The following is a 26,251-nucleotide window of genomic DNA, read 5'->3' as shown; positions in this document are numbered from 1 at the left end:
AGGAGCCCATTAGCGCACAGGAAGTCCGTGCCAAGCAGTGCCATGGGCACGTCGGCGGTGACGAACGTCCATCGGAAAACCTGCCCTCCGAACCGCAGAGAGAGGCAGCATTTTCCGTACGTAGGGATGGGCGTCCCGTTCGCGGCAAGCAGCGCGGGGCCCCCACCCGCGGCGTGCTTGTCTGACGTGCCGGCGGGAACGACACTCACCTGCGCTCCCGTGTCGCACAGGTAACGGCGCCCGGAGAAGGTGTCCGTTATGAACAGCAGGCTGCTCGAACGGCCGGCGCTCATCGCCACTATTGAGCGCCGGCCCAGGCGTTTCCTGACCTGTTGAAGGAGCATGGCGGATGACACTGCCGAGCTTCGTGGCCGAACTTGGCGTGGAACCAGCACCAGGTGGTGGAGCTGGAGGAGCGCGGCTGGCTCCGCCAGGCCGGTGGAGTTGGCGGGTTTCCCCGCGGTGGCGGTTTTCGCCGCGGCGGTGGGCGGGGCATGGCGGCGGTCACGAGGTGCGTATCAGCATGCTGCGTATGCTGTATAAGCTGATGCTGTGGATCAGCAGCATCAGCAGCAGCATCAGCAGCAGCATCAGCAGCATTAGCCACGAGGGCCGTGACGGCCACGCCGACTCTCGCCCACGTGTCCGAAGTGGCGAAGTACTTGTCCGCCTCGGCTGCCAATGCTCGGGGTTCCGTTAGCCCGGTCCCGGCCAACGCGAGGCGAACCTGCGCTGGAAGTTGGCGACGGAAAAGCGCCCGGAATAGAGAACCGGGGGCTTCGTCGCCCAACAGTGACAGCATATGGTCCATTCGGACCGACGGGCGCGTGTCACCGAGCTCGGGGAGATCCAGGAGGCGGTCGGCCCGTGCGTCGTCCGTGAGGCCGAACGTGGCTAGGAGTAGCCGCTTGAGTGCCTCGTACTTGTGGCCGTCCGGTGGGTGGCGAAGGACGGACACAACTCGAGCGGCCGTGCCGGGCCCGAGGGAGGCGACGACGTGGCAATAGCACGTGTCATCGCCGGTGAGGCGCCGAAGCTGAAATTGGGCTTCGGCCTGGACGAACCAGACTTCGGCCTGAGCCTCCCAAAATTCGGGAAGTTTGATGAAGTTGGCCATGGCAATGGCGTCGCGTGTGGAAGGATCGCTCCGGCAGATCCAACGTCAAGGAGGTCACCAGTAAAGCGCGGCGTTACGCGCGCTGCTTGCGAGCAAGGAGGAAGCGGACAAGCGGTAACTTATAAGCGTCTTTATTTCAGGAGCTCACTGTAACACTGGCGCGCTCCGGGCTGCGTGCCCGGTGTATATCATGAGGCCACGCCTACCCCTCGGGCGTGGCCACCGCCCACTTGGTGCGCGGAATGATGTCACCACGCCAGTGGGCTTTTGTGTCCGCCACAGTATTGTTATACCCACCACATTTGTGTATCAAAGCTTGCTTCATAAACAATGTGAATGCGGATTTTGTTTTTTTGGACGTCTTGTGTGCCGGAACCAAGTTGGAGTGACTATGGCCGCATTATCTCCGTGTGTAGACTCCAAAGAAGAGAGTGCGGGCCAAAGCATGTTATTCACACATGGGTGTACACTCCGATGAGCTGACATTTGCTGGAGGAGAAATCATTGTCGTGACAGCAGATGACGACTCTTGGTGGGTAAGTTGTGATGCATGATGAAGCACCTGAGAACGTGACATCATTGGACACAGAAATGGTGCAAACCTCTGACAGAGATACGTTTTGGCATGGCGAATGTTCAAATAGCAATGTTTTCAAATGAGCTTAAGCAATGTTTTCTTTAATTATTGAAAAGTTGTTTATTCAGTGAATGAGCAATTGGTTTGAGGGGTGTGGATGTTACATTGGTTTGAGGGATGTAGATGGTCCATTGGTTTGAGGGATGTAGATGTTCCATTGGTTTGAGGGATGTAGATGTTCCATTGGTTTGATGGGTATAGATGCTTTATTGGTTTGAGGGATGTAGATGCTTTATTGGTTTGAGGGGTGTATATGGTCCATTGGTTTGAGGGGTGTAGATGGTCCATTGGTTTGAGGGATGTAGATGTTCCATTGGTTTGATGGGTATAGATGCTTTATTGGTTTGCGGGGTGTATATGGTCCATTGGTTTGAGGGGTGTAGATGTTCCATTGGTTTGATGGGTATAGATGCTTTATTGGTTTGAGGGATGTAGATGCTTTATTGGTTTGAGGGGTGTATATGCTTTATTGGTTTGAGGGGTGTATATGGTCCATTGGTTTGAGGGGTGTAGATGGTCCATTGGTTTGAGGGATGGAGATGTTCCATTGGTTTGATGGGTATAGATGCTTTATTGGTTTGAGGGATGTCGATGCTTTATTGGTTTGAGGGATGTAGATGCTTTGTTGGTTTGAGGGCTGTAGATGGTCCATTGGTTTGAGGGATGTAGATGGTTCATTGGTTTGAGGGGTGTAGATAGTCCATTGGTTTGATGGGTATAGATGCTTTATTGGTTTGATGGTTATGGATGTTTTATTGGTTTGATGGGTATAGATGTTTTATTGGTTTGATGGTTATGGATGTTTTATTGGTTTGATGGGTATAATGTTTTATTGGTTTGATGGGTATAGATGTTTTATTGGTTTGATGGTTATGGATGTTTTATTGGTTTGATGGGTATAGATGCTTTATTGGTTTGATGGTTATGGATGTTTTATTGGTTTGATGGGTATAGATGTTTTATTGGTTTGATGGGTATAGATGTTTTATTGGTTTGATGGGTAAAGATGTTTTATTGGTTTGATGGGTATAGATGTTTTATTGGTTTGATGGGTAAAGATGTTTTATTGGTTTGATGGGTATAGATGTTTTATTGGTTTGATGGGTAAAGATGTTTTATTGGTTTGATGGGTATAGATGTTTTATTGGTTTGATGGGTAAAGATGTTTTATTGGTTTGATGGGTAAAGATGTTTTATTGGTTTGATGGGCATAGATGCTTTATTGGTTTGAGGGATGTAGATGCTTTATTGGTTTGAGGGATGTAGATGCTTTGTTGGTTTGAGGGATGTAGGTGCTTTGTTGGTGTGAGGGCTGTAGATGGTCCATAGGTTTGAGGGATGTAGATGGTTCATTGGTTTGAGGGGTGTAGATAGTCCATTGGTTTGATGGGTATAGATGCTTTATTGGTTTGATGGTTATGGATGTTTTATTAGTTTGATGGGTATAGATGTTTTATTGGTTTGATGGTTATGGATGTTTTATTGGTTTGATGGGTATAGATGTTTTATTGGTTTGATGGTTATGGATGTTTTATTGGTTTGATGGGTATAGATGTTTTATTGGTTTGATGGGTATAGATGCTTTATTGGTTTGATGGTTATGGATGTTTTATTGGTTTGATGGGTATAGATGTTTTATTGGTTTGATGGGTATAGATGTTTTATTGGTTTGATGGGTATAGATGTTTTATTGGTTTGATGGGTAAAGATGTTTTATTGGTTTGATGGGTAAAGATGTTTTATTGGTTTGATGGGTATAGATGTTTTATTGGTTTGATGGGTATAGATGTTTTATTGGTTTGATGGGTATAGATGTTTTATTGGTTTGATGGGTAAAGATGTTTTATTGGTTTGATGGGTATAGATGTTTTATTGGTTTGATGGGTAAAGATGTTTTATTGGTTTGATGGGTATAGATGTTTTATTGGTTTGATGGGTATAGATGTTTTATTGGTTTGATGGGTATAGATGTTTTATTGGTTTGATGGGTAAAGATGTTTTATTGGTTTGATGGGTATAGATGTTTTATTGGTTTGATGGGTATAGATGTTTTATTGGTTTGAGGGGTATAGATGTTTTATTGGTTTGAGGGGTATAGATGTTTTATTGGTTTGATGGGTATAGATGTTTTATTGGTTTGATGGGTATAGATGCTTTATTGGTTTGAGGGGTATAGATGTTTTATTGGTTTGATGGGTATAGATGTTTTATTGGTTTGATGGGTATAGATGTTTTATTGGTTTGAGGGGTATAGATGTTTTATTGGTTTGAGGGGTATAGATGTTTTATTGGTTTGATGGGTATAGATGTTTTATTGGTTTGATGGGTATAGATGTTTTATTGGTTTGATGGGTATAGATGCTTTATTGGTTTGATGGGTATAGATGTTTTATTGGTTTGATGGGTATAGATATTTTATTGGTTTGATGGGTATAGATGTTTCATTGGTTTGATGGGTTTCGATGCTTTATTGGTTTGATGGGTATAGATGCTTTATTGGTTTGATGGGTATAGATGTTTTATTGGTTTGATGGGTATAGATGTTTTATTGGTTTGATGGGTATAGATATTTTATTGGTTTGATGGGTATAGATGTTTTATTGGTTTGATGGGTATAGATGTTTCATTGGTTTGATGGGAATAGATGTTCCATTGGTTTGAGGGGTGCATATGTTCCATTGGTTTGATGGGAATAGATGTTCCATTGGTTTGAGGGGTGCAGATGTTCCATTGGTTTGAGGGGTGCATATGTTCCATTGGTTTGATGGGTATAGATGTTTTATTGGTTTGATGGGTATAGATGTTTTATTGGCTTGATGGGTATAGATGTTTCATTGGTTTGATGGGAATAGATGTTCCATTGGTTTGAGGGGTGTGGATGTTTTATTGGTTTGATGGGTATAGCTGTTTTATTGGTTTGATGGGTGTAGATGTTTTATTGGTTTGAGGGGTGTAGATGTTTTATTGGTTTGAGGGGTGTAGATGTTTTATTGGTTTGATGGGTATAGCTGTTTTATTGGTTTGATGGGTGTAGATGTTTTATTGGTTTGATGGGTATAGATGTTTTATTGGTTTGAGGGGTATAGATGTTTTATTGGTTTGATGGGTGTAGATGTTTTATTGGTTTGATGGGTATAGATGTTTTATTGGTTTGAGGGGTGTAGATGATTTATTGGTTTGATGGGTATCGATGTTTTATTGGTTTGAGGGGTGTAGATGTTTTATTGGTTTGAGGGGTGTAGATGTTTTATTGGTTTGAGGGGTATAGATGTTTTATTGGTTTGAGGGGTATAGATGTTTTATTGGTTTGATGGGTATAGATGTTTTATTGGTTTGATGGGTATAGCTGTTTTATTGGTTTGATGGGTGTAGATGTTTTATTGGTTTGATGGGTATAGATGTTTTATTGGTTTGAGGGGTATAGATGTTTTATTGGTTTGATGGGTGTAGATGTTTTATTGGTTTGATGGGTATAGATGTTTTATTGGTTTGAGGGGTGTAGATGATTTATTGGTTTGATGGGTATCGATGTTTTATTGGTTTGAGGGGTGTAGATGTTTTATTGGCTTGAGGGGTGTAGATGTTTTATTGATCTGATGGGTATAGATGTTCCATTGGTTTGAAGTCTGCAGATGTTCTATAATTTGTAGTTCCTGTGAAATGGAGGAGTGTGTTGTTGTAGTTCCTGTGAAATTGATCTGTCATTCAAAAACATATGCTCGCTCACTATGAAGATACATTTACTTCTATCCTTCGTGTCCTAGGTGCTAAGGAACTTTCCAGATGTATAAGCACTGCTTTTTCACGTAGCTTGGCTCCTATAGTGGGTTTCTCAAGGTGGAACAAAGTCCTCTCAGGACTGAAAGTGTCTGTCTTCATTTTTTTGTTTCTAATTTTGAGGACAATGTTGTGACGTTTCCAAAATTACCTAGCGTGGAGAATTTTCAGCTGTTCTGCATCAAAGCAAGCCTCTTTGCTCCAAAGCTCTTTTAAGGGTTGTCACTGAACCCTGGACAGCTTCCTGGTGTGTCACCCGTTTGTTGGTGATACATCCTTGTAGGTCTTCGACATTCCGCCAGGTTGGATTTCATCACTCCAGTTGTTTCTATTATTAAAGGTATAACACTGATATTTTTCAGTTTACAAGTTGTCTTCATGCCAATTTTTTAGGGCCTCACATTAAAAGTTTGGTATCAGGTACCATTGCTTCAATTAACCGGCTGGGAGGATGGCCAAGACGTATGCACAGTTGGCTCGAAGGTGTCTACCTGGGTTTGACTCTCAATCCAGCTATAAACTCTCATCCCGGTGTTTCACAGGCAGTTATTTATCAATGCTTGTGACGTCCCTCGCACGAGCATTAAAATGGGCGTCACATCTGAGGGCATTCGTTGGTGGATGTTTAATCCCACACTGTCCTTCACGATGAGTCGGTGAGCTATCGCCAACACCCTGGCCAAATTACAACCTCAACCAGCAGATGGCATTGCATCAGCAGCACCGCCATGCTCTCAACCAATGATGCTACCGCCGCAGCCTTTTGCTCAGAGAAGTCTTAAATTTTTGAAGACTTCAATTAACAAAGCTGGTTTGATGAGTATACAGTGCATTCAGAAAGTATTCAGACTCTTTCACTTTTTCACATTTTGTTATGTTGCAGCCTTATGCTGAAATCGTTTAAATTCATTTTTTCCCTCATCAATCTACACTCACTACCCCATAATGACATAGAGAAAACAGGATTTTAGAAAGCTTTGCAAATTTATTAAAAAGAAAAAACTGATATATCACATTTACATAAGTATTCAGACCCTTTGCTATGACACTTGAAATTTCGCTCAGGTGCCTCCCATTTCTCTTGATCGTCTTTGACATGTTTCTACACCTTGATTGGAGTCCACCTATGGTAAATTCAATTGATTGGACATGATTTGGAAAGGCACACACCTGTCTATACAAGGTCTCACAGCTGACAATGCATATCAGAGCAAAAACCAAGCCATGAGGTCGAAGGAACTGCCTGCAGAGCTCAGAGACAGGATTGTGTCGAGGCACAGATCTGGGGAAGCCTACGAAAAAATCTCTGCTGCATTGAAGGTTCCCAAGAGCACAGTGGCCTCCATAATTCTTAAATGGAAGAAGTTTGGAACAACCAGGACTCTTCCTAGAGCTGGCCGCCTGGCCAAACTGAGCAATCGGGGGAGAAGGGTCTTGGTAAGAGAGGTGACCAAGAACCCCGATGGTCACTCTAGCTGAGCTCCAGAGATCCTGTGTGGAGATGGGAGAAACTTCCAGAAGGACAACCATCACTGCAACACTCCACCGATCTGGGCTTTATGGCAGAGTGGCCAGACGGAAGCCTCTCCTCAGTGAAAGACACATGAAAGCCCACAGAATCTTGTTTCTCACAGCCTGAGAGTCCTTTAGGTGCTTTTTTGCAAACTCCAAGCGGGCTTTCATGTGTCCATATGTGTAGACACATGAAACACCATATGTGTAGCCATCTGAAAGGTGTTGTGATTGGATAACTTTTCCATGCGATCACGTAGTCATATCAAGTTTGGCGATTGGCTGAACACGGTAGTTGATTTCACGTGCCCAAAAAGCAAGTGATATACAACACACACAACATGCATTTAAGGCCATTTTCGCTGCTGGAGCAGGGGTGAGCCTTGCGGTCCCCATGACAATCTTCTCCATTTTGCCCTATTTTCTGCATTCAATTCTGCATTTCAATTCAATTGCTATTGCTCTTCAATTCAGGTGTCCATTAATGTATTTGTGTAGTTGAGGAAAAATGTAATTAACTGCACAAGAATATCTTTTTGGTACAATATGTTAAATTATTTATCTGCTTTCCTGTCCATCCTGTTGTATTCAAGGAAAAAGATTGTACAATATTACGAAAATTGTACATATGGGAGATTATTTGGAGCAATCATTAAATCAAGGATTTAAATATACATCTTGGAAAAATGCAAAAAGCAGTCAATTGTCACCAATATTTCCATTTCTTTACAGAAAGGATACATTGAAGAAGAACCCCAAAGGCGAGGGGTCTTTCCCAAGTCGTTTGTAAATGTTATCGAAGAATGATTCATATGAAGGGAGCAGCGAATGAGTTTGATATTTGTCCAAGGCATTTGTACATGAATCGCATGATAATCTGTGTCTGTTGTAGTAATTCAAAAGCCTTTTCAGTGTTTCTTTATAACCAAAGGACAGGTTACCAAGATAGGTGTTGGTAACACAGAAAGGTTTGTCTCCTGAACTTGTTTGAAGCAAAGGAATTTCAAACCACTCGTCATGCTTTATTTTCAATATATAATGTTTAATAATGCACATTGTTTGCACATTGAAAAATACCCTTCTGGTTTGGATTTGAAAAAGGCCGGCTAAGTGCAATTCTGTAGTTTAATCCAAGTGTCATTTTAGCTTCTCCACCTCATTGTCATCCTCTATCCTCACCCATCCTCCAAAAAAAAAGGTCCTTTATATCAAGACATTCCAAGTGTAGAAAATTGTAATAAATGGTGCAAAACGAATTTGTTTCATTTCCTTATTCTTGCCCAGACCTCATCGCTTTTCCGTGCGTAGGGTTGAGTCGAAGAGAGAGGAGAGCGCCCTGCACATGGCTTGTCCTTGCTCCTGGAATGGATCAAAGAGGAAAGGTTAACGAAGACTCGTACGTGCAGATTTACACCGCAAGTCCACTTGCGGAGCTGCAACTGTACCGCTGCACATCCATGGCCCAATGTCGGCAGCTTTCTAGATTTCTATTACACACCCTTCCACAAGATATGTTTGGAAGGAGAAACTCCAAACAATTGAGTACAGTGTTATTTGTTGTCACTGTTTGCAGGGCCACATCCAACCAGCAAGCTTCCGGTAATAATAGATTATAGAGCAATGTGTTGGGATAATGAAGCATAAAAATTGGACTTTCAGGAAATGCAATCGACACTTTGGGACAGGTATAACCTAATAAGGACCAGGACCCGAACTGACTGCAAAATAGTCGCATAGGAACAACATCCTCCACCATCGAACACTCCAAGACAGGTTTTCAAACAAAGTCCTATTCAGAAAGATGGATGACGAAAGTCCATCAACTTGGCAGGGTGGAAGCAAAGAGGTAAGCATTTACCAGGCTGCTGCACTGGTAGATCCACAGGCTGATGTCCGTCTCGCTAGGCTCTGTCGTTTTCACTGCCAAGAGGTGCTTCCCCATACCGAAGCCATCGTCAAAACAGACCATCCGCATAATCAGATAAAGTGGAAGCCGCTGTAGAACATCCTGACAAACACAATGTGAGGAGTTGGAGTGCAACACACCATCATGGGATTTGCTCTTTAAAAATTCCCGATATTTATGATGGTAACCCACTGAGCCAACATCATGGATTTATTTGAATTTTTTTTTTTTTTTTTAGTGTGAGCACTTGAAGCAAAGCAACTTGCACAGCCCTTAGATATTGAAAATCAAAATGTTACCTCAACGTATTGTTCACGTACCAAGCGATCAGCTGCAGTGACTTTAATGCCATGTTTGGTGACGATGAAAATCACTTCCTCTTCAGAAGCCACGAATGGCAAACGTCCAGATTGCTGCAATCACGCATAACACATGTAGGGGAAACTTGTGAATGTATAACAAAACCACAGATTGTATGCAAGGATGACATTACCAATATCACCGCAGCTGCTGCACTCTCCGAGTTAGTAAATTGCCGACAAAAAAATACCTGAGTGAGATCTATGCAGTTAATGATGTCGGCAGGCCCGTGCAGCACTCCGTATTCTGTACGTGCGTGCTCCAGCACCCCCAGGTATCGCACACGAAACTCTGCGATGTTTACCGTGCTGCTGGCCGTGCCTGCGGGTGGCGCATGGATCTCGTCAGCTCATTGCGTTCCATGTACCAGTGGCCATGTACCAGTGGCATACCTAGCCATGTCGGCAGCATTGGTCGTGAGCTCTGGGGTTGCTAGTCAGAACGAATATACTTTGTTCAGCAAAACATTGCTGCAAAAGCTCATGATGTCAGCAGCAGCTCATTTCCTTCGATTATTAAAAATGCATACATGCTGGGAACAAGATGGCCAACCTGATGCTTTGACATATTCAGTGACAGGATGCTGTTAGTGAGTTTATTTGAGCTATCCGATAAACCATGGCCTGAATTGCCCATCACATCGCTACAAATGATTATGGTGCTGCTCTCTCGCCAAAATAAACAAAACTCGGGCAGCAAGACTCACCGCCATATTCCAGGATATCAAGTTTTATTACATTTTTAATTAAAAAACAACAACATTTAATTTCATGATTTTTCTCTGCTTATCTGTTTTGTTATTGCTTTCAGCTTTGGCCCTTGAACATAAGAGCTACAGGAAAATTATTTAGCAGAACTAGGGGGCCCGTTGTAGTAAATTTGCATTGGTCTTCACGGCTTTTTTTTTTTTTTTTTTTTTTTGTATACAAGATCGAGGCTCGTGAAAGAGCGAACATTAATCACACAGAAAGACAAACAGACACATAAAACAAATAACATCGGGAGCGGTAGACAAGATGGGGAGAGAGGGGGAAGGACACAAACACAACATTTGAGAGCAGGGACCGAGAGACATGGAGACATCGAGAGATCTGTGGGAGGGAGAGGGCTTTGGGGGGAGGCATGTGAAGGGGGGGAGGCATGTGAAGGGGGGGGGGGGTGGGAGAGGTATAAACATATGGACACTGCCAGGATTTCCAGGAAAGAAGTTGGAATTTCAAACAAGGTGGATCTGGGGTGAATTAGTGGGGGTAGAAAAGATCAAGGTTATGGATGGGGGAAGATAAGAGATGGTGGTGAACAGCTGTTTTAAAGACCTGGAGGGAGGAGAGGGATTGAAGGGAGTGTGGGAGTTTGTTCCACAGGCGGGAGAAAAGAGGAATGAAAGAGTGAAGGTGAGCAGAGAGCCGAGATTTCGGCAGTTTAACCATCAGAGGGTTGCTGGCAGATCTTGTGCGACCTGTAGGAATATTTGGGGGACAGAGCACAGAGAGAGCTGGGGGAGCAAGGCCGGAGAGGAGTCGGTAGAAGACAGAAATGCCACCTACCTGCCTGCGGTGAGTGAGTGAAAGGCCCTCAGAGATAGCTTCATCGCGGGAGATTCCAATGATTTTGAAAGCTTTGGATTCAACAGCGTGAAGCCGAGCCAGGTGTGAGGCAGGAGCACCAGCCCATAGGGGAGAACAGTATTCCATTGAGCTGCGGATGAAAGCCTTGTATGTGGTGAGGAGCTCAGGTGTGCCGAGGAAGGACTTCGCACGACGGAGGATGCCCAGTCGGCGACTGGCTTTGGAGGCCAGCTTGGAAATGTGGTTTTCCCAAGAAAGATCATGGCAGATAGTGAGACCCAAAAGCTTGAGTGACAGAACTTCTTGGAGAGGATTGTTGAGAAAGTAGATGGGAGGGTTGTCCAGTCGATCTTTTCAGAGAGACATAGGAAGAGAGTGAGATTTGTCAGGATTGAAAGACATGTTCCACTTGTTTGACCAGTCTGTGATTTTGTCCAGGTCTTCAGAGAGTGAGGAGGCTGCAGACTGCCGATCTGAGGGAAGAGGAATGGAGCGGCAGAGAGTGGAGTCATCAGCAAAGAGATAGAGAGGATTTTCCAGAGAGTCGGAGAGATCATTGATAAAGACCAGAAAAAGCACAGGGCCCAGCACACTTCCTTGGGGAACTCCAGCCTGAACAGGAAGGGGAGATGAGAGAAATCCATTCAGGGCCACACGTTGACTACGACCAGAGAGGAAGTCCGCAAGCCATGCATGGAGATTTCCATGGATACCATAGGAGGAGAGTTTGGTGAGCAGAGCTGGGTGCCAGACCGTATCAAAGGCCCGTGATATGTCAAGGGAGACAGCTCTGATTTCCTGTTTGGCATTGAGGACCTCCATCCATTGTTGAGACAGCAGAAGCAGCATGTCCAGAGTAGAGTGACCTGGTCTGAAACCAAATTGATGATCAGAGATCAAGCCATTGGAGAAGAGGAAAGATTTCATATCCGAAGCAATGATGGATTCCATGACTTTGCTGATAATTGGGAGCAGGCTGATTGGTCTGTAGTTGCAAGGATCTGTTTTTGCACCTTTTTTGTGTAAAGCGGTAATGTTAGCTGATTTCCAGGATGCTGGCAGATGACCTTGAGCAAAAGATAGTGTGAAAAGAACAGAGAGAGGGTGAGATAAAACGGCAGAGCAGGATTTTAGGACCCGTGGGCTGATGCCGTCTGGTCCAGTTGCAGAATCAGAGTCGAGGTTTGACAAAAACTCCTCCACCTTGTCAGGAGAGAAGGACACAGAGTCCAGGAGCAGTTGGGTTCGACTGGGAAAGGTGGGAACAGAGAGAGATGGGTTTGGGACTAAGGATTTCGAGGCGAACACAGAGTTGAGGCATTCGGCTTTGTCACGTGCGATGTCAACTGTGTGGCCATTTGAGGTAAGGGAGGGGATGGAGGGGGAACAAACACCAGAAACGGATTTGACCAGACGCCACCAGGATTTGGAGGAAGGAGACAGGTTTGAGAGTTCATTCTTGAGTGAGGAGAGATAGTGCTTCCTGGCACTCCTGAGGGTAGACACACACTTGTTCCGAGCTTGGTGGAAGGAACTGAGATTTCCTTCAGTTGGATTAGCCTTCCAAGAGGCAAAGGCAAGTTGTTTCAGGGCAATTGCCTCACCACAAGATTCAGTGTACCATGGACGGGAGGAAGGGTAAGACAATTGAAGGCGAGATGGGATAAATCTGTGCATGAGAGAGATCAGTTTGCTTTGGAAGAATTCCCAGGAAGAATTGATGTCAGAGGCAGTGGAGATGGGAGACCAATCCAGACGATTGATGGCTGCTTGAAGACCGTCCCAGTCGGCCTGAGTGAAATGCCAGACTCGTCGACGCTGAGGAGGCTCTCTGAGAATGGCCAGAGAGATGTCCACTTTGACAAGCACATGATCAGAAGAACCGATTGGAGCAGAAGAAGAGCAGCAGACATTAGCAGGGAAGTTTGTCATAACCAAGTCTAGAAGAGAAGATACTCCATTGGCTGAGATCCGGGTCGGGAAATTGACAGATTGTGTCAATCCCAGTGAGTCACAGAAGTCCTTTGCTGAGGTGCCATGACTGGTGAGAGAGGAACCCACACCCAACCAGGTGGCATGATGACAGTTGAAGTCACCACATATGAGGAAGAGAGAGTTGGGATGAGTGGATAGAAGTTGGTCCATGTTGTCAGACATTGAAATGTAGATGGAGTTATCACTGTTTGGGGGACGGTACAGAACACATATGAACAAAAGGTGGGAGCGGAGAGGAAGCCGTAACCAGAGGTACTCCTGCGGGTGAGGAGGAAAGAGAGCAGTGCAAGGAGAGTGAGGAAGAGAGTTTTTGACAAAGATCGCCACCCCACCACCAGGCCGAGGCTCAGGTCTATCATACCGGAGGAGGGAGTAACCAGGAAGAGATATTAAGGAATCAGAGACATCTTGAAGGAGGAAAGTCTCTGTTAAGCAGATCAAGTCTGGATTTTCAGAAGCAACCTGTATGGAGAGATCAGTCAGGTTTGAGCGAAGGCCCCGGATGTTTGAGGTCCATACCGTTAATGAAGAGAGAGGGGGAGCATCGGGTACAGGACAGGGGAGGGGAGGGGAGGAGTAGGGTAAGATGAAGGATGAGAGGGGGAGGTAGGGAGAGCAGTTGATAGTGTTTCAGATGTTGCAGAAGAGTTCCAAGAAAGGGAAGGATGAGGAGGATGAAAGGTTTGATGGTGAAAGGATGCGGCACAGTGAGGGGTTGTTTGAGGGGGGGGCAGAGGAAAGTAGAAGGTTTGGGGGGGTGGAGGTATGAGATAGAAGGGAGACGAAGTGGGGAGGAGGCAGCTTGGAGGAGGAGGGGGGAGGAGAGAGAATTGGAGAGGAATGGTATGGGGGGAGAATTGAATGGGAGGGGCAAGGGGGGAGTTTTGGAGGGAAGGGGCAAGGGGGGAGATCACGAGTGGAGGGGCAAGGGGGGGGATTAGGAGGGGAGGGGCAAAGGGGGAGTTTAGGAGGGGAAGGGCAAGGGGGGAGTTCAGGAGTGGAGGGGCAAGGGGGGAGTTTAAGAGTGGAGGGGCAAGGGGGAAGTTTCGGAGTGTAGGTGCAAGGGGGGGGATTTGGATGGGAGGGGCAAGAGGGGAGTTTAGAAAGTGGATGATTAATGAAAGACGAACATTGATAACAAATTGGGTTTGTTGTGATTTTCAAGTTAGCAATCCGATTCAGAACGATGGAGGAGGGATGGAATGAATGTGAATTTAGACCATGTAGTGAGGGAGACGTATAAGATATTGAATTTCTTTTTTTTGAAGTGGAATGAGTTGGAGAGGAAATTGAGAAAAGCCTTTTAAATAGGAAGAAAAACAGCGTGTTGTAATATACCACTGAATAAAACACAGAAGGGGAAAGGTTAAACATATTTAAATAATATTTAAACAGAACTATGAACAATCTTATATGCACAAAAATACCAACGTGGGGAGAGCCGAGAGGGACCACCACGAGTCACGTGAACAGGGCAAACGGTGGATGGCAAGGAGATAATGGGGGTGGGGCGAACAGCACACCTGGACAGAAAATACAGGATGAGACAACAGTACACGTGGAGAAAAGAAAATAAATGTTTTTGTTTTTTTTGTTTTTTTTTGGGGGGGGGGGGGGGTGGGGATTTAGAACGTTAGACAGTATTATGTTCGTTAGACAGTATTATGTTCGGGGTAGAAGGGAAAAAACCAAGAGCCAAGCAAAACACGCTTAAGTTAACAAAACACCGACGGGGGTACAACTACAAGGCCACACACGAGGAGCAGAACACGATTAATTAATTACGAGTTACAGGAAATTCAAACCAAAACTAACTATAATCAAACAATATCGCATGGACGATAAAATAACGAGTTGAAATTTGACAATCTATCTGGGGAAATGGGGGAGAAACACGTGGTCGAAGAACGAACGAACGAATAAGAATGAATAAACGAATGAGCACAGAGAAGGTAATGTCTTTTTTTTTTGTTTTTTTGAGTTGAGATTTACATAAGGAAGTAGGCTTTGGGGTGGAAAGACTGCGAAAACAGAGAACGAAAGTTATTGGATCACAAACGACAGGCGCTGAGAGAAAAACAAAGCCTCAAGGTTGTACAGTGTACACTGTACAAGGCCTCAAGACGACACGAATTAACACGATTTTCAATACAGGTATGAAAGATTTGCACCGAAAATCTTTGTCGGGACAATATACGTACATACACCATAAAAGAAATACAGTTATAACGAAAATACAAATGGGAACAATTACTTAACTTCGATTTCGATGGAGAGCGTGTGGAGCTGCGAAAAAAACGAACCCTCGCCAGCAAGACCGGAAACGGAAGTCCTTGTAGCATAACCTACAAGTTATGCCTTGTAGCATAACTGCCTGCCAGACTCAGGGGTGTCTTTGTTTTGGGTCATCTGAGTCTTTTGGGTCCTCGGGGACTTTTTGGTCATCTGGGTGTTTTGTGTCTCATGTGTTAAATGGTCTTCCAAGATCTAAGGGGTCTCAGCAAATATAAAGGGTTAAAAGGTACATTTGAATAGTACGTAATTAATATACGTCAAAAGGTATGACACTGACACACACACACACACACACACACACACACACACACACACACACACACACACACACACACACACACACACACACACACACACACACCATCCATTTATAGTAGGTGTGGCAGAATTGCACAGGTCTTACCAAGAGGACACGTCACATGATCCATAAACAATGCCACAATACCCACCAAACATTCACAAGACGAGTAGTCATTAGCTGATTAAAATCAACCTTCTCATTAGTGACAAACTACCTGTTGCTGAAGTATCATCGTAGTGCCACCAGCCCGTACCAGCAATGGGCTGCCAGTCTCATACTGATATGACTATTTCAAAAGTGCTTCAAAATCAACACACTCTTGACATCAAGTTGGACATCCTCCTCCTAGTCTATCATAGCTCCAGGGTCATTGAGCTTGAACATATATTCCACAAATGCTTCGGTAGCAACAAACTTATCACGCACAGTTAGCCATTGTGTGTAATGCAGCCGTGCCATCTTGTTCCACAATTTTCTGGCATCCACACGTTATTTCAAAAGGTTTCCGGTGAGACAGAAAGATTTGGCCAAACAATACACGCACACCCTTCCCTCACGTGTTTATTGTACATGATGTAGTAGCTTGTGCAGTATAAATGTGAAAACATTCACCAAAGCAAATATCAAAGGACTCGCCATCTCAGATTTCCTTGATACCTGAGCTAGCTGCTGAGTCTGTGTCCAAACTCCCAACCGTGCTGGACCGAGAGAGACCACCGAGGCTGGAATCGATGGACTGCCAAAAGACGGTTGTTTTTAATGTATAAAATAGTTGTACGTGGAATCATAATCGCGCCCACACACCAAAAGTATGTTTTCCATGATACACGACAAAAGACTGCCCCTTGTATCTATCCCGACATTGCCGTGCGGGCATTTGTACCACAACACCTCAGGTTGGGAATTTATACCACAGCACAGCAGAGTGGGGCAGGCATTTCTACAACAACACGGCTAGGCGGGCGAGGCATTTATACCACAACATGGCACAGAAGTGGGCATTTCTACGACAACACGGCAAGGCGGGCGAGGCATTTATACCACAACATGGCACAGAGAAGTGGGCATTTATACCACAACATGGCACAGAGAAGTGGGCATTTCTACCACAACACGGCAAGGCGGGGGCATTTCCACCACAACATGGCACAGCGAAGTGGACATTTCTACCACAACACAGCAGAGTGGGGCGAGGCATTTACACCACAACATGGCAAGGCGGGCGAGGCATTTATACCAGAACATGGCACAGAGAAGTGGGCATTTCTACCACAACACGGCAAGGCGGGGTCATTTCTACCACAACATGGCACAGCGAAGTGGACATTTCTACCACAACACAGCAGAGTGGGGCGAGGCATTTATACCACAACATGGCAAGGCGGGCGAGGCATTTATACCACAACATGGCACAGAGAAGTGGGCATTTCTACCACAACACGGCAAGGCGGGGGTATTTCTACCACAACATGGCACAGCGAAGTGGGCATTTCTACCACAACACAGCAGAGTGGGGCAGGCTTTTTACCACAACACTGCAAGGCAGGGCATTTCTACCACAACATGGCACAGAGAGGTGGACATTTTACCACGGCAGGGAGGGGTGGGCATTTCCACTACAACACGGCAGAGTGGGTGGGCATTTCTACCACAACAACATGGCACAGCGAGGTGGTCATTTCTACCACAACACAGCAGAGTGGGACGAGCATTCCTACCACAACACGGCAAGGTGAGGCATTTCTCCATAACATGGCACAGTGATTCTACCACAACACAGCAGAGTGGGACGGGCATTTCTACCACAACATGGCAAGGCGGGGCATTTCTCCACAACATGGCACAGTGATTCTACCACAACACAGTATAGTGGGATGGGCATTTCTACCACAACACGGCAAGGCAGGGAGGGCATTTCTACCACAACATGGCACAGCGATTCTACCACAACACAGTATAGTGGGACGGGCATTTCTACCACAACACGGCAAGGCAGGGCATTTCTACCACAACATGGCACAGCGATTCTACCACAACACAGTATAGTGGGACGGGCATTTCTACCACAACACGGCAAGGCAGGGCATTTCTACCATAACATGGCACAGCGATTCTACCACAACACAGTATAGTGGGACGGGCATTTCTACCACAACACGGCAAGGCAGGGCATTTCTACCACAACATGGCACAGTGATTCTACCACAACACGGCAAGGCAGGGCATTTCTACCATAACATGGCACAGTGATTCTACCACAACACAGTATAACAGGACGGGCATTTCTACCACAACACGGCATGGTGAGGCATTTCTCCATAACATGGCACAGTGATTCTACCACAACACAGCAGAGTGGGACGGGCATTTCTACCACAACACGGCCAGGCGGGGCATTTCTCCATAACATGGCACAGTGATTCTACCACAACACAGTATAGTGGGACGGGCATTTCTACCACAACACGGCAAGGCGAGGCATTTCTCCATAACATGGCACAGTGATTCTACCACAACACAGTATAGTGGGACGGGCATTTCTACCACAACACGGCAAGGTGAGGCATTTCTCCATAACATGGCACAGTCATTCTACCACAACACAGCAGAGTGGGACGGGCATTTCTACCACAACACGGCAAGGTGAGGCATTTCTCCATAACATGGCACAGTGATTCTACCACAACACAGTATAGTGGGACGGGCATTTCTACCACAACACGGCAAGGCGGGGCATTTCTCCACAACATGGCACAGTGATTCTACCACACCACAGTATAGTGGGACGGGCATTTCTACCACAACACGGCAAGGCGGGGCATTTCTCCACAACATGGCACAGTGATTCTACCACAACACAGTATAGTGGGACGGGCATTTCTACCACAACACGGCAAGGTGAGACATTTCTCCATAACATGGCACAGTGATTCTACCACAACACAGCAGAGTGGGACGGGCATTTCTACCACAACACGGCAAGGCGGGGCATTTCTCCACAACATGGCACAGCGATTCTACCACAACACAGCAGAGTGGGACGGGCATTTCTACCACAACACGGCAAGGTGAGGCTTTTCTCCATAACATGGCACAGTGATTCTACCACAACACAGCAGAGTGGGACGGGCATTTCTCCACAACACGGCAAGGTGAGGCATTTCTCCATAACATGGCACAGCGATTCTACCACAACACAGCAGAGTGGGACGGGCATTTCTACCACAACACGGCAAGGCGAGGCATTTCTCCATAACATGGCACAGCGATTCTACCACAACACAGCAGAGTGGGACGGGCATTTCTACCACAACACGGCAAGGCGGGGCATTTCTCCATAACATGGCACAGCGATTCTACCACAACACAGTATAGTGGGACGGGCATTTCTACCACAACACGGCAAGGTGAGGCATTTCTCCATAACATGGCACAGCGATTCTACCACAACACAGCAGAGTGGGATGGGCATTTCTACCACAACATGGCAAGGTGAGGCATTTCTCCATAACATGGCACAGCGATTCTACCACAACACAGCAGAGTGGGACGGGCATTTCTACCACAACACGGCAAGGCGGGGCATTTCTCCACAACATGGCACAGTGATTCTACCACAACACAGTATAGTGGGATGGGCATTTCTACCACAACACGGCAAGGCAGGGCATTTCTACCACAACATGGCACAGCGATTCTACCACAACACAGTATAGTGGGACGGGCATTTCTACCACAACACGGCAAGGCAGGGCATTTCTACCACAACATGGCACAGCGATTCTACCACAACACAGTATAGTGGGACGGGCATTTCTACCACAACACGGCAAGGCAGGGCATTTCTACCACAACATGGCACAGTGATTCTACCACAACACGGCAAGGCAGGGCATTTCTACCATAACATGGCACAGTGATTCTACCACAACACAGTATAATGGGACAGGCATTTCTACCACAACACAGCAAGGTGAGGCATTTCTCTATAACATGGCACAGTGGTTCTACCACAACACAGTATAGTGGGACGGGCATTTCTACCACAACACGGCATGGTGAGGCATTTCTCCATAACATGGCACAGTGATTCTACCACAACACAGCAGAGTGGGACGGGCATTTCTACCACAACACGGCAAGGTGAGCCATTTCTCCATAACATGGCACAGTGATTCTACCACAACACACTATAGTGGGACGGGCATTTCTACCACAACACGGCAAGGTGAGGCATTTCTCCACAACATGGCACAGTGATTCTACCACAACACAGTATAGTGGGACGGGCATTTCTACCACAACACGGCAAGGCGGGGCATTTCTCCATAACATGGCACAGTGATTCTACCACAACACAGTATAGTGGGACGGGCATTTCCACCACAACACGGCAAGGTGAGGCATTTCTCCATAACATGGCACAGCGATTCTACCACAACACAGTATAGTGGGACGGGCATTTCTACCACAACACGGCAAGGCGAGGCATTTCTCCATAACATGGCACAGTGATTCTACCACAACACAGCAGAGTGGGACGGGCATTTCTACCACAATACGGCAAGGCGAGGCATTTCTCCACAACATGGCACAGTGATTCTACCACAACACACTATAGTGGGACGGGCATTTCTACCACAACACGGCAAGGTGAGGCATTTCTCCACAACATGGCACAGTGATTCTACCACAACACAGTATAGTGGGACGGGCATTTCTACCACAACACGGCAAGGCGGGGCATTTCTCCATAACATGGCACAGTGATTCTACCACAACACAGTATAGTGTGACGGGCATTTCCACCACAACACGGCAAGGTGAGGCATTTCACCATAACATGGCACAGTGATTCTACCACAACACAGTATAGTGGGACGGGCATTTCTACCACAACACGGCAAGGCGGGGCATTTCTCCATAACATGGCACAGTGATTCTACCACAACACAGTATAGTGGGACGGGCATTTCTACCACAACACGGCAAGGTGAGGCATTTCTCCATAACATGGCACAGTGATTCTACCACAACACAGTATAGTGGGACGGGCATTTCTACCACAACACGGCAAGGCGGGGCATTTCTCCACAACATGGCACAGTGATTCTACCACAACACAGTATAGTGGGACGGGCATTTCTACCACAACACGGCAAGGTGAGGCATTTCTCCATAACATGGCACAGTGATTCTACCACAACACAGCAGAGTGGGACAGGCATTTCTACCACAACACGGCAAGGCGGGGCATTTCTCCACAACATGGCACAGCGATTCTACCACAACACAGCAGAGTGGGACGGGCATTTCTACCACAACACGGCAAGGTGAGGCATTTCTCCATAACATGGCACAGTGATTCTACCACAACACAGCAGAGTGGGACGGGCATTTCTCCACAACACGGCAAGGTGAGGCATTTCTCCATAACATGGCACAGCGATTCTATCACAACACAGCAGAGTGGGACGGGCATTTCTTCCACAACACGGCAAGGCGAGGCATTTCTCCATAACATGGCACAGCGATTCTACCACAACACAGCAGAGTGGGACGGGCATTTCTACCACAACACGGCAAGGCGGGGCATTTCTCCATAACATGGCACAGCGATTCTACCACAACACAGCAGAGTGGGACGGGCATTTCTACCACAACATGGCAAGGTGAGGCATTTCTCCATAACATGGCACAGCGATTCTACCACAACACAGCAGAGTGGGACGGGCATTACTACCACAACACGGCAAGGCGGGGCATTTCTCCATAACATGGCACAGCGATTCTACCACAACACAGCAGAGTGGGGCGAGGCATTTACACCACAACATGGCAAGGCGGGCGAGGCATTTATACCAGAACATGGCACAGAGAAGTGGGCATTTTGACCACAACACGGCAAGGCGGGGTCATTTCTACCACAACATGGCACAGCGAAGTGGACATTTCTACCACAACACAGCAGAGTGGGGCGAGGCATTTATACCACAACATGGCAAGGCGGGCGAGGCATTTATACCACAACATGGCACAGAGAAGTGGGCATTTCTACCACAACACGGCAAGGCGGGGGTATTTCTACCACAACATGGCACAGCGAAGTGGGCATTTCTACCACAACACAGCAGAGTGGGGCAGGCTTTTTACCACAACACTGCAAGGCAGGGCATTTCTACCACAACATGGCACAGAGAGGTGGACATTTTACCACGGCAGGGAGGGGTGGGCATTTCCACTACAACACGGCAGAGTGGGTGGGCATTTCTACCACAACAACATGGCACAGCGAGGTGGGCATTTCTACCACAACACAGCAGAGTGGGACGAGCATTTCTACCACAACACGGCATGGTGAGGCATTTCTCCATAACATGGCACAGTGATTCTACCACAACACAGCAGAGTGGGACGGGCATTTCTACCACAACACGGCAAGGTGAGGCATTTCTCCATAACATGGCACAGTGGTTCTACCACAACACAGCAGAGTGGAACGGGCATTTCTACCACAACACGGCAAGGTGAGGCATTTCTCCATAACATGGCACAGTGGTTCTACCACAACACAGCAGAGTGGGACGGGCATTTCTCCACAACACGGCAAGGTGAGGCATTTCTCCATAACATGGCACAGCGATTCTACCACAACACAGCAGAGTGGGACGGGCATTTCTTCCACAACACGGCAAGGCGAGGCATTTCTCCATAACATGGCACAGCGATTCTACCACAACACAGCAGAGTGGGATGGGCATTTCTACCACAACACGGCAAGGTGGGGAATTTCTCCATAACATGGCACAGCGATTCTACCACAACACAGTATAGTGGGACGGGCATTTCTACCACAACACGGCAAGGTGAGGCATTTCTCCATAACATGGCACAGCGATTCTACCACAACACAGTATAGTGGGACGGGCATTTCTACCACAACACGGCAAGGCGGGGCATTTCTCCATAACATGGCACAGCGATTCTACCACAACACAGCAGAGTGGGACGGGCATTTCTACCACAACATGGCAAGGTGAGGCATTTCTCCATAACATGGCACAGCGATTCTACCACAACACAGCAGAGTGGGACGGGCATTTCTACCACAACACGGCAAGGCGGGGCATTTCTCCATAACATGGCACAGCGATTCTACCACAACACAGCAGAGTGGGGCGAGGCATTTACACCACAACATGGCAAGGCGGGCGAGGCATTTATACCAGAACATGGCACAGAGAAGTGGGCATTTTGACCACAACACGGCAAGGCGGGGTCATTTCTACCACAACATGGCACAGCGAAGTGGACATTTCTACCACAACACAGCAGAGTGGGGCGAGGCATTTATACCACAACATGGCAAGGCGGGCGAGGCATTTATACCACAACATGGCACAGAGAAGTGGGCATTTCTACCACAACACGGCAAGGCGGGGGTATTTCTACCACAACATGGCACAGCGAAGTGGGCATTTCTACCACAACACAGCAGAGTGGGGCAGGCTTTTTACCACAACACTGCAAGGCAGGGCATTTCTACCACAACATGGCACAGAGAGGTGGACATTTTACCACGGCAGGGAGGGGTGGGCATTTCCACTACAACACGGCAGAGTGGGTGGGCATTTCTACCACAACAACATGGCACAGCGAGGTGGGCATTTCTACCACAACACAGCAGAGTGGGACGAGCATTTCTACCACAACACGGCATGGTGAGGCATTTCTCCATAACATGGCACAGTGATTCTACCACAACACAGCAGAGTGGGACGGGCATTTCTACCACAACACGGCAAGGTGAGGCATTTCTCCATAACATGGCACAGTGGTTCTACCACAACACAGCAGAGTGGGACGGGCATTTCTACCACAACACAGCAAGGTGAGGCATTTCTCCATAACATGGCACAGTGATTCTACCACAACACACTATAGTGGGACGGGCATTTCTACCACAACACGGCAAGGTGAGGCATTTCTCCACAACATGGCACAGTGATTCTACCACAACACAGTATAGTGGGACGGGCATTTCTACCACAACACGGCAAGGCGGGGAATTTCTCCATAACATGGCACAGTGATTCTACCACAACACAGTATAGTGGGACGGGCATTTCCACCACAACACGGCAAGGTGAGGCATTTCTCCATAACATGGCACAGTGATTCTACCACAACACAGTATAGTGGGACGGGCATTTCTACCACAACACGGCAAGGTGAGGCATTTCTCCATAACATGGCACAGTGATTCTACCACAACACAGCAGAGTGGGACGGGCATTTCTACCACAATACGGCAAGGCGAGGCATTTCTCCACAACAGGGCACAGCGATTCTACCACAACACAGTATAGTGGGACGGGCATTTCTACCACAACACGGCAAGGTGAGGCATTTCTCCATAACATGGCACAGTGATTCTACCACAACACAGCAGAGTGGGACGGGCATTTCTACCACAATACGGCAAGGCGAGGCATTTCTCCACAACAGGGCACAGCGATTCTACCACAACACAGTATAGTGGGACGGGCATTTCTACCACAACACGGCAAGGTGAGGCATTTCTCCATAACATGGCACAGCGATTCTACCACAACACAGCAGAGTGAGACGGGCATTTCTACCACAACACGGCAAGGCGGGGAATTTCTCCATAACATGGCACAGCGATTCTACCACAACACAGTGTAGTGGGACGGGCATTTCTACCACAACACGGCAAGGTGAGGCATTTCTCCATAACATGGCACAGTGATTCTACCACAACACAGCAGAGTGGGACGGGCATTTCTCCACAACACGGCAAGGTGAGGCATTTCTCCACAACATGGCACAGCGAATCTACCACAACACAGCAGAGTGGGACGGGCATTTCTACCACAACACGGCAAGGCGAGGCATTTCTCCATAACATGGCACAGCGATTCTACCACAACACAGCAGAGTGGGACGGGCATTTCTACCACAACACGGCAAGGCGGGGAATTTCTCCATAACATGGCACAGCGATTCTACCACAACACAGTATAGTGGGACGGGCATTTCTACCACAACACGGCAAGGTGAGGCATTTCTCCATAACATGGCACAGTGATTCTACCACAACACAGTATAGTGGGACGGGCATTTCCACCACAACACGGCAAGGCGGGGCATTTCTCCATAACATGGCACAGCGATTCTACCACAACACAGTATAGTGGGACGGGCATTTCTACCACAACACGGCAAGGTGAGGCATTTCTCCATAACATGGCACAGCGATTCTACCACAACACAGTATAGTGGGACGGGCATTTCTACCACAACACGGCAAGGTGAGGCATTTCTCCATAACATGGCACAGCGATTCTACCACAACACAGTATAGTGGGACGGGCATTTCCACCACAACACGGCAAGGTGAGGCATTTCTCCATAACATGGCACAGCGATTCTACCACAACACAGTATAGTGGGACGGGCATTTCTACCACAACACGGCAAGGTGAGGCATTTCTCCATAACATGGCACAGCGATTCTACCACGGCAATGTGGGGCGGGCATTCAGATCCAGTTATTTACCTTGCTTTTGGTGCTAACTTCACTGCTCTGAGAACTGTTGCTACTGTGCCTCTTTTTCCCCTTGCGGAACATGACACCGTGCTAGACCAATTGCATCTGGAGGAAAGCGACAAACACATAGAATTAGAACAAATGTTTTGAACTTTAATCACAGAATCAGTTACCGGGGTAAACTTCTCGTACCAAGTGCAGCTGTGATCACAAAATGGGCAAATACATCATAACCGAGGCGAGTACGCCGATTAAGTTATACATGGATATTTTAGAACCCTGGACCAGGCCTGGAGAACCCAGAATGCATTAAACAGGTACGTGGCTGTATGGTATTTGCACCTGTTTACTGCAATCTAGGTTACAAGATTAGTCTTCTTCATGCCACCGATAAACATGAGGGTTTAACCCCGAAGATAAATTTGCTTTCGAGTCACAACGCGAACCAAATCGACATGTCGTTCCCCACGGAAACCTGAGCAGCAGCGACGCGTCGTCATGGCAACCGTGTTAGCCTTGCTAGGCCGCAAAGGGATAAACATTTTCCGGAGCGATTTCAGTTATGAAAGTGCAAAATGTGGAAGATCTATTTGTAAAAATAAAACGCTTTTCCCGGCGCATATACAACCTTAAACTGGACAGTTTGTCGGGACGGGGAAAGCCTAAATAATATGTTAATAACACGAATCATTCGGAATCGCTGTTTTTGGAGGAAACGTCTAGAACGAAGGAACTTCACGGGAATTGTAGAAGCTCTAGACTCACTCTGTCCACAAACAATACATACAAATCCTGTCCTCTTTGAACTGATATTCTCTCGATTAATTTCCTCACACACCGGAAACTCATGACCTGCTTACTCCGCCTCTTCCTCTTCCTTTAAATCTCCACTGATCCCTTTTAGTTCTAGTGCCGTATATAATATATAGTTTTAATGTTTCTACTAATATATAGCCTTTATATACATACTGTTTTCGTAACCATTGTCTTACATTTAACGGTTTACAATATTTATAAAACCACCAGACGCATTAATGAATACGCTGGGCATTGTTCGTTGGTGAAGCCGGTTGGCCGCCATGTTACTCATCCCAAGCACCGTGAATGAGCCCTTGCCATGGCTGTGCATGATGTTGTTATATGGTATATTGTTATATTCAGTGGTGTAATGGTTAGATCATCTGCTCTGAGTGTGGGAGATCGGCGGAT

General features: G+C 46.7%; 2 protein-coding genes across 7 annotated transcripts in view; one reads left to right on the top strand and one right to left on the bottom strand.

Moving 5' to 3' along the window:
• Nucleotides 1-8,299, top strand: part of LOC137436793 (arf-GAP with SH3 domain, ANK repeat and PH domain-containing protein 2) — an 83,231-nt gene extending 74,932 nt beyond the window's left edge. For 2 of the 4 annotated variants that reach the window (XM_068130898.2, XM_068130896.2), the window contains exons 27-28: nucleotides 1,534-1,653; nucleotides 7,776-8,299. In XM_068130898.2, coding sequence (XP_067986999.1) covers nucleotides 1,534-1,653; nucleotides 7,776-7,850 — 195 coding nt within the window. In that variant the 3' untranslated portion in view covers nucleotides 7,851-8,299. The remainder of the gene's footprint in view (nucleotides 1-1,533; nucleotides 1,654-7,775) is intronic. The other 2 variants (XM_078786807.1, XM_068130899.2) reach the window with 1 other exon arrangement.
• On the bottom strand, nucleotides 8,045-25,929 carry ITGB1BP1 (integrin subunit beta 1 binding protein 1). Of its 3 annotated transcripts, none has more exons than XM_068130900.2 (7): nucleotides 25,808-25,929; nucleotides 25,052-25,147; nucleotides 16,126-16,204; nucleotides 9,500-9,630; nucleotides 9,270-9,362; nucleotides 8,902-9,051; nucleotides 8,045-8,402 (listed from the first exon to the last, which is right to left on the bottom strand). In XM_068130900.2, the coding sequence occupies exons 2-7, from the start codon at nucleotides 25,121-25,123 to the stop codon at nucleotides 8,331-8,333; spliced, it is 597 nt and encodes a 198-aa protein (XP_067987001.1). In that variant the 5' UTR covers nucleotides 25,124-25,147; nucleotides 25,808-25,929; the 3' UTR covers nucleotides 8,045-8,330. The 3 variants fall into 3 exon arrangements, with proteins under 3 accessions (XP_067987001.1, XP_067987003.1, XP_067987002.1); XM_068130902.2 differs by having other exon boundaries at nucleotides 25,881-25,919; XM_068130901.2 differs by lacking the exon at nucleotides 25,808-25,929 and adding an exon at nucleotides 25,385-25,529.
• Between the last annotated feature and the right edge of the window lie 322 nt (nucleotides 25,930-26,251).

Source organism: Myxine glutinosa, chromosome 11, assembly GCF_964187855.1.
Source record: "Myxine glutinosa chromosome 11, kmMyxGlut1.1, whole genome shotgun sequence".
Lineage (NCBI taxonomy): Eukaryota > Metazoa > Chordata > Myxini > Myxiniformes > Myxinidae > Myxine > Myxine glutinosa.
The sequence above is the reverse complement of the archived record's forward strand: the minus strand, read 5'-3'. Positions and strand labels throughout refer to the sequence as shown.